Source organism: Alosa alosa, chromosome 4, assembly GCF_017589495.1.
Source record: "Alosa alosa isolate M-15738 ecotype Scorff River chromosome 4, AALO_Geno_1.1, whole genome shotgun sequence".
NCBI classification, from domain to species: domain Eukaryota; kingdom Metazoa; phylum Chordata; class Actinopteri; order Clupeiformes; family Clupeidae; genus Alosa; species Alosa alosa.
The window spans coordinates 13,020,227-13,035,452 of record NC_063192.1 but is presented as its reverse complement, the minus strand read 5'-3'; the positions used below and the strand labels follow the sequence as shown (position 1 = coordinate 13,035,452).

The 15,226-nt window shown below is 41.0% G+C and overlaps 2 protein-coding genes across 2 annotated transcripts in view; both read left to right on the top strand.

Moving 5' to 3' along the window:
- The first annotated feature begins 3,701 nt into the window (after positions 1-3,701).
- On the top strand, positions 3,702-8,226 carry LOC125293731. The gene is made up of 2 exons (XM_048241822.1): positions 3,702-3,809; positions 5,939-8,226. The coding sequence occupies exon 2, from the start codon at positions 5,987-5,989 to the stop codon at positions 6,818-6,820; it is 834 nt and encodes a 277-aa protein (XP_048097779.1). The 5' UTR covers positions 3,702-3,809; positions 5,939-5,986; the 3' UTR covers positions 6,821-8,226.
- A 1,415-nt stretch (positions 8,227-9,641) lies between these two features.
- tulp1a (TUB like protein 1a) overlaps positions 9,642-15,226 on the top strand; it is a 10,468-nt gene continuing 4,883 nt past the window's right edge. Inside the window, exons 1-7 of the mRNA XM_048240586.1 lie at positions 9,642-9,747; positions 10,207-10,246; positions 10,437-10,692; positions 13,488-13,623; positions 14,098-14,199; positions 14,322-14,435; positions 14,979-15,086. Coding sequence (XP_048096543.1) covers positions 10,678-10,692; positions 13,488-13,623; positions 14,098-14,199; positions 14,322-14,435; positions 14,979-15,086 — 475 coding nt within the window. The 5' untranslated portion in view covers positions 9,642-9,747; positions 10,207-10,246; positions 10,437-10,677. The remainder of the gene's footprint in view (positions 9,748-10,206; positions 10,247-10,436; positions 10,693-13,487; positions 13,624-14,097; positions 14,200-14,321; positions 14,436-14,978; positions 15,087-15,226) is intronic.

Genomic DNA, 15,226 nt, shown 5'->3' with positions numbered 1-15,226 from the left:
AGAATGAATGGGGGAAATTGCGGAGGTTTGACAATGTCGTACTCCCGTGCGGGCCGGTTGCTATATACCACGGACATGTTTTGGGGGGCCACCCAAAATGAGGTGGCGGGCCGTAGTTTGGGGACCACTGGCTTACATGGTAGTGCCTGGTTTTCAGTGCTAGATCAGGGCAAGGCCTACCATCAGGTTTTTCTAGAAGAGAGTAGCCTAGTAGACCACTCACTGCTTTTATAACACCCTGAGGCCTGTACGAGTGGATACGGATCCCATTTGGCCTGTCTGCCGCTCCCTCTGAGTTCCAGCGTAGTATGGAGGAATGCCTAGTGGGACTTAGAGATGAAATTTGTCAGCTGTATCTGGATGATAATTTAGTACATAGTCAAAGGTTTGAGAACCACCTGAGAGATGTGAGGAAAGTGCATAGCGCAGTACTGTGTCAGCTGATTGATCATCTTTCCCGTCCCCCTGTCCTGGGCTACCCGAACTTTGAAGAGCCGTTTATTCTGCATTGCGATGCGTCTCAGGGGGATTGGGGGCGGTGCTTTATCAAAGACAGGAAGGAAAACTAGTGGTCGTCGCTTATGGTTCCCGCACCCTCTCAGCTCCAGAGAAAAAACCATCTCCACCTGGTAAGCTAGAGTTTTTAGCCATGAAATGGGCCATATGTGAGAGATTTAGGGACTATTTGTATTACACTCCATCTTTTACAGTAGGCCTATATACAGATAATAACCCTCTCACATATGTGTTGACAACAGCTAAACTAAATGCAACATTGTTGAGATGGGTGGCTGAACTGGCCGATTTCAGATTTACCATTAAGTACCGACCAGGGAAGTCTAATTCTGATGCAGATGGGTTGTCAAGGATGCCCCTCAAGGGCGCGGGAAGGGGGGGTGAGGGTGCTGCAGCACCCCCTGCTGGCAGGAGATATATATTTTAAAAATATTATATATTTTTTTAAATAATTACTAATTCGCTGTCTGACATTATTTAAATTTTTGTATGTGAAATGATGAGTCAAATAGCAAAAAAGGGTTATGGATAGGTTCGAATATAGCCTACTAAAAATTAACAGTTATAGAGTGAACGTGAGTGAGTTACTGTAAGAACCGTAGCGTGGTTTCATCTAAGTGATAGCGATGAAGTGTGTAGGCCTACGGTTGATATAGGCCTACATAGGCTATTCTATGCGATTTACACGTTAAAAAAAACATGGATAAGCTGAAAGAAACTTTAATTGTGTTTTACAGTTTTGCAGAAATAATAAATGCATAGCTAGTGAAATCATTTCACTATCCTAGTCGCTATGATATAAATTATTAGGACACATACTTGCTGTGGAGACGACACACTTTAGGCTATTCAGACATTATTTGTGACATCATTGCAGCGCCTGATTATTAGCCTATATTTAAAGCCTAACATCTCTGGTGTGGTTTTGACGATCAGAAAATAAATTTTCCTTAGCTACTGAAATAGGCTAACGATGTTGCTGTGTCCAGTGGTCATCACACAAGCGATCGCAGAGCTGAGCAGTGAGCCAAAGATGGAAATGGGGCAGCAGATCTCCCGTGAAGCTTTGAGAGTCGCCCAAGAGGAGGATACACTGTTGCAGCAGGTGAAACAGTATTTCACACAACACCAGTGGCCAAGAGTGAAGAAGGCTCATGGGCTGGAAGGCTGCATCTGGTCCATGAGCGCTTTTTCTGGCCTCATATGCAGGGGGACATAGAGCATCACATCAACAAGGTCTGTCGCTGAGTGAAGCGGAAAAGGCCACAGAAACCACCACTTACCAGTATTGTGACAACATACCCCTTTGAGCTGGTGTCTATTGACTTCATGCATCTAGAGAAGTGTAAAGGAGGGTATGAGTACATTCTCGTAGTCATGGACCATTTCACGCGATTTGCTCAGGCATATGCGTGTACAAACAATAGTGCTCGAACAGCTGCTGAAAAGATATTTGGAGATTTCATCCTTAAATTTGGCTTCCCAACCAAATTGCACCATGATCAGGGTAGGGAGTTTGAAAACAAGCTCCAAACGAGCTCCAAAAGTACTGTGGAATTCAAGGTTCTCGCACCACCCCTTATCACCCCCAGGGGAACGGTCAAGTGGAACGCTTTAAAGATTAACTGAACTGAAAGAATCAACATTGATAATGTGTTGATTATGACAATTAAAAATAAATGACACTAAAAAATGTAATTACAAAAAATCAATACGTAGCCTTTTTTAAGCAACACCAAAATTGCGTTTGTTAATATTAGAACGCTGCCAGTTTTAATGACGTCACTGGCATGGTAGGACCTGAGAAGTAGCATATTATGTATACACGAAAATTAGTAAGGGATAATGGACGACACGGTGGTCTGTTCACAGAAGTTAATGCACGGTCGAGGTTGTAAAACGGCCCCGACGCGAAGCGGAGGTTTAAACCTCGTAGTGCATTAACTTCTGTGAACAGACCACCGTGGAGTGCATTATCCCGCTTATTCCACTGTTGCCAATTGCGTTGGGTTCATTTCCTGTTACAATTTAAACGTTTTAATCGCTAAAACTGTCTTGTTTGTAGAACTAATTTCTTCCGACACATATCAACTAATTTCTCAACTCATAGGACAAACTGCCGTTACTAGTTCTAAATGGATGGTTGCTACGGCCAAAGGCCAGTCGTTAGTTCTATCTCTCCCGTTGTCAAGCGGGCGTATCCCAAGATTCTGATGAACTTTAGCTTTGAAACATCGCTTTTACTTAGCCTGCTGCCATCCATCTAGCTAAAAGCCACCTCCGTCATATGCTACAATGTTGCAATGTTCTGAACGCCTGCATTTTACAGCTTCGGATGCAACGCGTGACAGTTCATTTAAACTTCACAACGAGTTCGGCGAATTAATATACAAGTGTGATACGGCCAAAAAAAGGATCTACTTCATAGGTGTGCAGATAACATATGGTTAATGGTCGTTCTAAATTACGTATGACAATGGGAAATTCAACCAAGCAGTGGAATAAGTAATTTTAATGGCATGGGTTACACATTTGAGCCTGTGAGGGACAGGCCTGTAGTGTCTTGACTACCACTAGATGGGGGACGATCGGTTTCAGGCTCCAGCTCATCCTTCAGTAGGATCATTTGGGTGAAAATGACTGTGGGCGCTGCCGGAGCATGGACACTGGAATCTATCTGTTGCAAAGCAGTGGCGAAACGTAGGAAAAATGTTCGAGGAAGCCAAAGTGACGGGAGAAATATGTTTATTTATGTATGTGTTTATTTCGGGGGGTATACATTAGTGGTCTCCATGCAATGTACAACATAGATACATTTTGTGCGGCATAACATAGGCTACTGTAGACCTAGCCTACAGGTCATGTAGAAAACTGGACGAGGGGCGCTTGAGACAGCAACACACACGCTGTCTCTCTGTCTCCCTCCATCCCTCACCACCACTACTGTACATTAGTCCTATGCGAAGCTACGGTGCATATATACAAATAAGCTATAGGCCTATAACACGCATTGTCACGGCAATGTAGGCTGACGCAGTCTGGACTACTACTTCTGGACCCACTCTCTCTCTCCCTTCCTTGAAACTGTTAAAAACTTCCGTCACCCCAAGTTGACCCCAGATACACGGAGGATACACGAGTTTGCCGTTTATTTTAGGCTAACGTTAGTGGAGAGTTTGCAGATTTTTACCTTGTTGGATGTTGATATTGCACGAGTCTCTTGGATAGCAGCAGCGAGGTAAACTCCCTCACATCAACAATCTGCCCTGAGACGGTGAACAACTGGCTTCAGGGTGAGTAGAAAGCTGTTTACAGACCCGCTGGCTTTTAGTTACCAGGGTGATATCGTAGTCATGGTTTAAATGGTCTGTTTACAGACCCCTGTTTCCAAGGTGTTTAGCTGCTAGCCCTTTCCTAGGTTGGATATGGTAGCCTATCACACTGACCCATCTGAGGCTACATCGAGATATTATTCCAAAGGGGACAGATAAAGTTGAGGCCTTCCCGACTTTGTAATTATGAAGTGACTGCATTGGGTGAAAGAAAAGGGCTTTTTTCTATGAATTGAAAAAGACTACAAGATATGGCGTAGGCCTAAGTTTTTAAGTCAATATGGCATTTGGCATTTATTCGTACAAAGTTACAGACCAGTTTCTAGATTGTTGGGTGTGACTTATGAAACCGACGTCTCGAATCAGTGTCGAGGCTTCGAAGCACTAGCCTAAGTGTTTCGAAACACTGCTTCGAAACGTGGTTCAAAACAGCCATATGTCATGTGACCACTGCTTCGATACATCGTTCAAAATCCCCATATCATGTGACCAAAGTTAATCGAACCTTCGGTGCATTTCACCGGTGTCGGCAGGCGTGCCCGTGTGTTCAATTAACAGTGAAGCTTTCATTTAAGCAATAACAATGATGGTGTAGTGGTTAGTGAGGGTGTTTTTATAAGAAGAAAGTGATTTAGAGAACACATAGTGGCAGCAATAAGATTATCTTTATTGTGACTTCATGTGGTCTCCCATCCTAGCCTAGAAATCTAGACGAGCCCCCAGCGGCAGCAATTAAGGGCTAGTCTAGCAACTATCCGTTGGCTTGTGAGCTCCAGAAATCGAAACTTAATCAGGACATTGAAATCGTGTATAGCAGTGTTTCTCAAACTTTTTCAGACAAAGGACCACTTAACCAATAAAAAAGAAATGCACGGACCACCTAGCTTAAAAAAAAAAAAAAAGATTAGACCTACTTCAACAGTATATTAGCCTACACAATAGGCCTACTCACGGAACCACCTTGCTTGTCTCTGCACTTTGCTTATTGTGTCAGAGGATTCATATGATTTAAACTGGCATATCTTGCATAGACAGTGTTGCAGAACTGTTTGGATTTACATACAAGTTGGTTCAATATTGCAAACAAATCATCTATATTATATTTGATCACGTCTGCTCACGGACCACTTGGGATAGCTTGCGGACCACCAGTGGTCCCCGGACCACACTTTGAGAAACACTGGTGTATAGAGTCGTTTTGTGGGCTTAACATAAGGATTGATGGCAGAGTTGCAACTGTTTGGCTTGAATTCCCTGCTACTTGAAAACAAATATCCTATTGCGTGCAGAGGGAATCTGAAAGACAACTGATTATCCCGCCCCTCGGACATAGCACTGCGAACGGTGAGTGCCCAGACCCTACATTTTAATGTGGGTCTGGCTCGCCAGGCTACTCCCATCCAGTAATTGACCAAGGGCATGCTGCTTAGCTTTTGACAAAGACTGAACACAGGTAACACAGCGAGCCACGAACTTTAAAGACTACATCTCCAATACGAAGCATTTGACAGATTTGTTTCACCCTAAACAGCTCTGAGGTTGTCGTTTCAAAGCTTCGGAACAATTTGGCACAATTGCTTCAAACGTTTCAGTGTTTTATAAAGCCTCGCTTTGCCCATCCCTACCAGTTTCCATAGTGCACATCTTATCAATAGTTTGAATGTCGTGTGTGTTTCTGCTCATTGACAAAATAGCGTTCAGTATGATTCATGCCCAATTAATTTCCCCTGTTAAAGTGTTCGCCTTTGTTTCACTAGTTTGGTTTCATTTTGTATGAGATTTTGTGATGTAGGCTAGCCTATAATAAACAGCTTATGGCCAATATGTAACTCAGCTAGGCCTAATGTTAGTTTCTTCAGCCATGTCAGCTAGCCTCAGACTCATTATCTGCTATGGCTGCTAGTGCTAGTGGAGTACCATGCCAGTGACGTAGCCGATTATTGAAATCCAACATGGCAGCGCCCATGTAACAACAACAACACTTTCAACGTACAATTTTAACCCTTTTAATAAATTCAGCCATTTTAATCATTGTACCAATGAGAAGAAATAAAATACATCTGTTATATCACCTTTACTTCAAATTCCAGTTCAGTTCATCTTTAACCGCACCCTTCTGGCCATGCTGCGAAACTTGGATGATGAAGCCAAAGCTGATTGGAAAAGTTCTCTTGCTAAAGTGGTGCATGCTTTCAATTGTACCCGCAATGAATCCACTGGATATGCACCCTATTACCTCCTCTTCGGATTGCCCATTGATCTCATGTTTGGCATTCCACCAAGTGATGGCAGCGCATCCCATCAAGAGTATGCAAAGAAATGGAGAAGAAGGATGGAAGAGGCTTACCAGTTTAGCTTCCAAGGCGACAAAGGGTTGTGGGAAAAGAGGAAAAGATGGGTATGACAGAAAGATCCATGGAGCAGAACTGTCTCCTGGCTGTAGAGTGCTGATTAGGAACTTGACAGAGAGAGATGGGCCAGGGAAACTTAGATCGTTCTGGGAAGAGAGAGTGCATGTAGTTGTAAAGAGGAAACATCCAGACAGTCCAGTTTATGAAGTACAACCAGAGGATGGCCAGGGTCGCACCAGAGTACTTCATCGGAATCTGCTGCTCCCCTGTGATTTCCTGCCAGTGGAGATGGACACTCCAGAAAAGAATAGAGGTGAGAAGCAACACAAACAGAAAAAGTCACGACCAACACAGTACACGGAACCCGAGTCTTCATCTGACAGTGAAGAGGATGAATGGAGATGCATCTCTGGATGGTCCCAAGGAGATTCCCCCAGACAAACCCGGAGCAACCTCAGAGCGGATGCTACAGAGTTCCAGCCTCAGACGGCAGCACCAGCACTTGAGGGAGACGACGGGATGGAAAGACAGAACCTGTGGACATCAGATTCAGACGGAGACCAGGAAGACATGATTAAGACTGAGCTAGAACAGGAGGTGCCAGCAGGCGCAGCTGAATAGACAGAGGATGCTGAGCTTGAGACAGCAAGCCACAACGAGGAAGAGATGTCTCCACCATCTTCACAACCTGCAAGACAATATCCTTTCAGAATTAGAACTGCACCTAAAACATTCACATATGATCGGTTGGGACAGCCCACATTTAGTTAAAATAGTTGTTTTACAGCTTTAGAGTAGAAATGTATGGTTCCTGCCATTCAGTTATAGTATGGATGTAGAAGTCCATGTTAAAGTAATTGATTTAAGATATGTTGGGACAAGAACCTGTTTAAATAGAGCTTCTTTGAGTTAATATAGGCCTACAAGAAAATGTTCATACATTTAGAATCACATACTGATTACTGGATTACTGACAAGTGGCTGTTGTAAGGTAATGTGTTTAGATACGAGTAGTCTGAAAAAGACTTGCAACACAGAAGAGACAAGTGGTTAGATTTTGGGTAAATAGGATGTATGAGGTGTGAGATTCTAGGTGATTGTACAACAGGTCAAAGGTCATGCCCATGCCAGTCAAGATGAGCTTCCCGTGAATACAGCGGAGGAAATTGTTGGGTGTCGTAGTGCACAATGACACCCACTGTTTAACACATAACATGTAAAAAGAGATGTGTGTTTTGTGAAATCTGTCATCAGATATGTATCTTGAATTCTGGACTCTAACCTGTTAGCAATTAAACTGTTCAGACAGAATCAACTGGGACTGGAAAAGTCAGGACATTTAGTTAAGCAGGGGAGAGTGTAGTGTACACCCCATGATATGTTCTATTTTTTTTTGTTGTCTTCATTCCAACATGTTAGACTTCTAAGATAGTCACGATGAGGTTACCATTTTTGTCCAGTAGGTGGCAATGCAGGATTATTAATGGAGTAATTCATGTAGTTAAGTGAAGAGAGGAAAACGAAACTTGGAGAGGAAAACGAAACTTAAGAGAGTAACGAGACAAAGAGAACAACGTGGTAATGAAAACGGAATGTAATTCATGAAGGAGTTTGAAATAAACTAACAACTTTCGACACACTTGTTGTCAAGACCCTTTTACTTCAAGTGTGCAACATTACCCACCCATGGTCTGCTGGCATCGGGGGCAAGCGAGACCGGGTGTCAGTGAACCGCCTTAAACCCTCTCACTTGGACTTGGACTCTCCGGTGGTGGTTGCCCAGCCCCCACGGCGGAGCCGTCCTCCATCTACCGCGCTTCCACAGTCAACGAACCCTGAACTTCCTGTTCCTGCGGCCCAGTGCCTGATGGCCAGAGCAAGTTTGGCCGAGCACTGTGCCCACCTCACCGGATGAACTTGTCTGTCTTTGTGAATTCTGGGGGGGCATGTGTAGGGTCACCACGTTGTACATAATTCACAGCCAGCCATTACGTGTTTACTTGAATGGTATTGTTGCAGTTACAGCCTGCGCTTTTATCTGTTGAGTTGTTGTGTACTGTTTACTTTGTCGTGTTCTGATGATGTTGAGTGGCGTGACTTGTGTGTAACTTTAAACTTTACAGTGTTCACCACTCTAGTTCATCCAAAACAAACCAGAAAAGGGACTCAAAGTGCTAAATACCGGAATTATCCTTTAACTCAGAGTTATAGGCATGATGTCTGTCTTTGAAGGCGTAGTGAATTTGAAGCTTAGTTTTTCTGAATTTACATTAGCTTTCCTGCATTCTCTCTTCTGGTTTGCTACAGTTGGGATATTCTGCCATGGTGCTTTGGGTTTGCTGGAAATAAACCCAGCATAGAACGATCATGGAATCAAGATAGCAAGTTGCAAATCCAAGTATCATATAGGCCAGAGTGAGGGATTTAAATTTCACACTAGCTAAATGAATGAAGAGTAACTAACAGAGGAGTTCCATGTGCTGCTGCAGACGTGCTGCTGCATTCAGAGCCATCTGTAATGATCTCACTATGTAATCAGGTTGGCCAGCTAATAATGCATGTGTCACCAAAACCATGCCTGCACAAGAGGTTGTGTGGTATATGGTGTTATGGCCTGATCTTCTGAATATTGTATAGGATAAACCAATGTGACTGGGACTTCATGTTACGAAAAATGTTGTTGGTCATCAATTGTGACCCAACATGCCGTTTTAGCAGGGATCAATGAAGATGAGCCAACCTGGACACGGATCTGTTGGGAAATAGCTTAGTTTAGAATACCAGTATCTCAGTTTTTGGAGAGATTGAGTTGAGGTTGCCGATCTTTCACCCAGACTAAAACACCCCTAAGGCATGGAAAATTGTAGTGACCAGGGAAGACAGAAAGTTGAGCATAATCTAGGCAAATTCATGGGAGTGAATGATCTCACCTAAGGAAATGTAAATGGAGAACAGGAGTGGACCAAGAATTGATCCCTGAGGTGCACCTGTGGTGTTGTCACGAGACTTTGATACTTGTCCTTGCCAAGACACACTGAAGGAACAGCCTTTGAGGTAGGATGCAAACCAATTAAGAGCTTTCTAGATCTTTTCAAATATAATGTGCAGATTATGTTTATAATATAGAGGTAGGCCTACTTAATCATGCAGGACAATGACTCACTCAATAAACATAAAGATATTATTTAACATTCTTTAAATGTTTTTTTAAAGCAGGATTTATTTTGCAAATCAGTTTAGTATGATCCTTGAAGTACATGGTTTTGTTTGGTATAAGGATCACAGGATTCCCCTCTTGTCTTTCCTGAGCTGACCTCATCCTAAAGGTTTCAGTGGGGAGCCATGTGGTGGCCCACTGAAACCACTTCAAATCCTATTAAGGGTTTCCATAGGTGATCCAAAGCACAAGCTTTAAGGGCGCTTCATAAGAGGGTTTTGGTGGGAGCCGTCTCAGAGGGGATTCTTCTCTCTACTCAGAGGAGGCTAGCTTGTGTGCACATGACAAAGCATCAATCTCACTCGACCCACTGAGGAGAGCACCTCTTGGAGTAAGCCATTTAGATTCTGACGGGAGACTATGAAAAGACTTGTTTAAACTCTTGTTTAAATGATAGAATGACTTTACGTAGTAATGTTTATGGTTTTAATGCAGTTTTAATTTGAAATATGGTTCTGAGAAGGTGTGGGGATGAGCAGTCACTCTAGTGTAGTAGACTAAAGCTTTGTAGTGATGCTACAGTCAGACAGTGGTCACTTATCTTGTGTAATTGGTTTAGACATACAGTGGAGCTGTAGAGGGCACATTTGATTCATCTAATTAGCTAAATACAGTAGCTAATGCCTCTACAAAAGGGAACGCTCAAGGAAGTCTGGACAATGGACAAGTAAGAAAAGTGTAACAAGGCTTCAAATTATGTCAACAATTCCTCTTATTTGCCTCATGTATCGTATGCTTTGCACCTTGTTCAGAATAGTTTGTGAGTGACCCCACTATTGTTGTTCTTTAGATTCCAGCCCAGTGCTTCCCCACTGACCACAACTCATCTGGTGAGTGTTTTCATGTTGTGTGTGTATCTGTGTATGTGTGTGTGAGAGAGAGAGAAATAAAGAGAGAGAGAGTATGTGCTTAAACTACATGCACCCATGACTGAACAAAAACATTTGTACAGTCTGCTTGACTGAAGAAAAAGATTTTTACAGTCTGCATGCACCCAGTGATTAAATTGTGTGCACCCAGTGACAGCATGCACCTGTTTGTGGGCTCACATTGAATGGTACAGTCCAACGCCTACCCCATCCTCATGGTTCCTCCTGGGCCAGATGGCTATCCTGAGAATCCTATTATCAACTTCTCCTGGTGGCACACACTTCTCCTTGGAATCACACCGATTTCTTTTCTACTCAGAGGGATTTAAAAACGATTTAATTTTATCTCATCGATCTGGTCCTCCCCTTGATCCAATGTCAGTGCATTCAACATGTCAGCAGAAAAGGTACGGCTGTGGGAAAAGAGGGTATTAGGGTTGTTTTATCGACTGAATATGACTTCACTGTAAGCTTTAGTCACCTGTATCTCTTTATGACTGGATGAGGAAATGCAACTCTGTACTTTCTATGTTGATAAATGTAAAAAATGTAGCAGCAATAACAATTAAAATAAGTCTCAAGGTGCTTTACAGAGCCCAGGGCCTGAACCCCCTGCATCGAACATTAAGGTGATAAAAACAATATTATATGTCATAAATGCAAATAAATTAACAATTGTTAGAAGTCAATTAGATTACAGCTATTTTCTTTGAAAAAGAGGTGCAACACAAAGCTTCAATTTGTGTCTATGTTATAGTTAGTGGAGTGCAACTGGTGGAAATTAACTGGCATAAGAGCTGGCAGCCCTTATGCATCAGTGATGTAAGAGGTGGTACAGTATTGCGTGATTCCTATTAATGTGTGTGCCAACTGCCAAGTTAGTACTCTGTCCTTGTAACTGGAAGGAAGACAGGAAAAATGGCGCCGTAATTTGGATAAAATTAAAAATCCTCAAAACTAGAGTAAAAGTAGAATTTATAGAGTACGATTTGGTACTGAAGTGGGAGCAAGAATACAGAGTAACTGATAGATAGGTGGAGCCTGACAAAAAGTTAAGTTTAATTTATCTGTCAACTTGCTCCCATCACTGCTGCTCCCAACAGACACCTTGATTTCAGAATGATGTACTCAAGATTTTGACCACCATGCTGAATATCTATAATTCCATTACTCTTTTGCCATTAAAAGCTATGACTTCAATCCAGCATGCGGTCACTGGTCCATACATCTTACATTTTATATCAAAATTATATCAAAATTAAATCATATTAAGAGTCAAATGATTTCTTGCTGTAATGTTTACTTTTTCTCTTACCTGTTAATTGCGGATTCTCAAGATGTGCGTATGGAAATGGATGAACAAAATGACTGTGTAGGTGTAATAAAGAAGCCCATTCTGAAAATATAAAGGAGACTTTGGAGGATAGATATCTCATCCATTCTAGCCTCAATGTGAAATTGATTGCTTTTTCAATTAACATTGACTTGTTCACTTCAAATTGTTGCAAAGTAAGACATTCAATTCTAAAGTAAGGGCTTAGTGTCTAGTGGCAGGTGTCTAGTGTCAGAGTGGCAGGTTTTCAATTTTCTCTAAACTGGAAATGAGATGTCACTGTAACTTGTATAACAGTCAGCGAGTCTGAATTTGCATGACATGTATGAGGTTATGGTTACTTAGCAGACGCTTTTGTCCAAAGCGACTTATAGAATATAATATACATTCTGTATAAGACATGCTGTATGACAGACAGAACCTTTTTATAATTATGATGAACCTAATCATAATACTGACTCTTGTAATGCTTAACTCCATGCTAATGCTAATTTGAGCAAACAGCAGTTTGGTCAGTGTTTAAAGATGGGAAAGCCCCATTATCATTTTTAAGAGCCACTTTATCAATTTAACACTATTTTCTGGAAACCCCAGTGGTGGTGGTACAGTCCCTGAACATGGCAGAATTAGTCATGCTGACAGGGAAATCTTATCAACTGGAATATCTCAGTGATGTCACCTTATAACCAATGATTCTCCAAATCTAGGCAAAGCATCTGCTAGGTTTTAACAATTAACACGTTGGCGTAGAGAGGAAAACAAACAAACAAACAGCAAAAGAAGCATTGTCTCTGGAGCCTATGTTTGAGCTTTATTCTCAAACATGGTGACAAAATAATATCAGGCTATTAGGCTACGCTTTTGGAAAGGATGCTAAGTGAACTTGGAAAGTTACTGTTCTTTTCACACATGCTAATGCTAAATAGTAGAAGGAGATAATAGAATAGGACAATAGAATAGTGCTGCTGGGCCTAACCCCAAAACTCACTGGTACAGTTAAATTAGCTGTAAGGATTACAAATCGTGCAATTAAAATATTCAGTGAAATTCTGAAAGAAACCCATAAAACTTCTACAACTGCTAACAACTGCTTTTTTAAAAATATTTATCTTGCACAAGTTATGTACATTAGGTCTACATAAATATTTTGTTTAATACCTGCAGAAGTTCTAGTGACAATAACATGTCATTCCTAAACATCACATTTGTTGGCAAAAGATGTGTGTGCTGATGAGTAGATGCCATGCATTATTATTTAACAGCAGGAATACCTGGTTATTCTTGTTTTGAGTGGACTAGATTTCAGTTGAACTTTCAAACTCAAAATAGCATGTTTGGTGACTGAGGCACTTTCTCTGGGGGAAATAGTATAGTGACGTTTTTACCAGGTTTTTAAATGTCCTGTGTGTGATTGTATCATCCACTGGGACAGAAATAGACACATGAGATTTGGCCTAATGGGATTACATGGTCTCTTGCTCAATGTGGTCACCGGGGAAACTGAAGATCACACTGACGCATCCAGAATTGGGAGACACAACTGTTTTATTAACCATTACAAAACGGCAGTGTGTTTTTAGAATACTTTGAGAAAAAACGGTAACTGATGTGTGAACACCATGCTATCCATTTAATAGTGTGCACATGATGCCTTTTGGCTTTCTTTCATTATCTACAAAGAATTCCTCGAAGGTTTCACATTGATCCTCAAAGCAGCATTATGGTGTTTGCTCTTCCCATGTTGAAAACAAACCCAACATTGTTTTTGTGTATCTCTCTCTCACACTCACTCACTCACTCACTCACTTACTCACACGCACACACACACACACACACACACTTTAAAATTCACTTTTATTTTCCCAACAGGATCTGAAGAAGCCTAAAAAGAAAAAGCAAGAAGCTGATTCAGCAAAGACCAGCGGTGCAGATGCCAAACCAAAGAAGCCAAAAGCCAAGAAGACTGAAGAAGTCTCAGACGAAGAAGGCAGCACACCTTCAAAAAGTAAAAACCCATTTAATATAACTGAAAACTAAAACACACACTGAGGATTGTTGTAAGGTGCCTGGAATTTCTAGTCTTGAAAATAGAATCAAAGAAAAAAAACGTGTCACACACTCTTTGTTTTGTTTTTTATTTAAGTGTGCCACCCTTTACCCCTAATTTTAAGGAGCCCATTTAATCTCACCTATCCCAAAGTCAGTCCAGCCAGTTACAGGTAATATAAAACCTAAGGGAGCTGCATAGCTAGCACCTCTCTACCCATATCACATTATGCATTTGAAACTAGTTTTTTACACATCCATTTCATAGCTCACTGATTCACTGATAACAATATATCAAACTTTATTGCAACAGAACTGTATTAAAGGCATGATGTATGATAAGAATTTGCCTTTAGTACATGGGCCTTTCCATTCAATTTATATGTTGTTTTGTTTTGTTTTGGTTCTCTGTACAACGTGTCGAAATTAAAAGATGGAAAAAAAGTGAAGAAAAAGAAACCTGAGAAGGATAAAGAGGAAACAGGAGAAAAGGACACAAAGAAGAAAGCCAAAAGTGTGCCCAAAAAGAAATTAAGTAAGATCATTATATTATTAGGACTTGTTATCTCTTGGAAAATTACATACAAGTAAAAGTCTAGGTCTGTACACTGCAAAATTAAATGAATGAAACTGAAATTGTTTGAATTGTCACTGCAGGTTTAGATGCAGAAGATAATAATGATGATGATGGTGGTCAAAAAACAACCAAGAAAAAAATCACAAAGGAGAGTTCCCTCTCTGTTGCCAAGGATAAGAAGTCAAAGGCCAAAGGTGTGTATAGAATGTTGAACTGTGTGTGTGTGTGTGTGTGTGTGTGTGTGTGTGTTGTGTTGTGTGTGTGTTTGTGTGTGTGTGTGAAGAAGCATTTTCTGTTAAGTATTTTGCAGAATGTATTAAATGTTATGTGTGATAATGCACAACTTACAGTATTTCTAACTACGATTGCTTCTATGCAACATTATTGAAAGGCAAAGGCAAGGCAAGGCAATAAACTAAACATATATTATATTTGCCATAATATTTGCCACTTGCCAAATTGCCTCTCCCGAAACAGCAGTTTCACTGGAAATGATGTATTGCATTGTGAAAAGTGTCCTCAAGCGAATGGTAATAAGTTGAATAATATGAACTTACACCATATTACAACATGAACCATATTACAACATAGCAGTCACAGGACTATTTAAACAACCATATTGTGTAGTTGGGAATAATGTTGCATAATGATAAAAGTGTTAAACACAATTGAATTGCCAGGTTTACTGGAAATATCTAAAAATATGCCCACACTCATCTAACATGTTGTTTTTTCAGACACTAAAAGTGAGTCAGACACCAAAGAAAAGACTTCCAAGTCCAAAAAGCAGCCTGTTTCCATGTTTCAAATAAATGGAGACAAACCACCTGTCCCAAAAAAGGAAGGTAAACTATTTTGTGATCAGATGCTTTTTAGTCAAGTCAAGTCAAGTCGGCTTTATTGTCAATTTCTTTACATGCACTGGTCATACAAAGAATTGAAAATTTCGTTTCTTACTTTCCCATGCAGACATAGACATACTTTA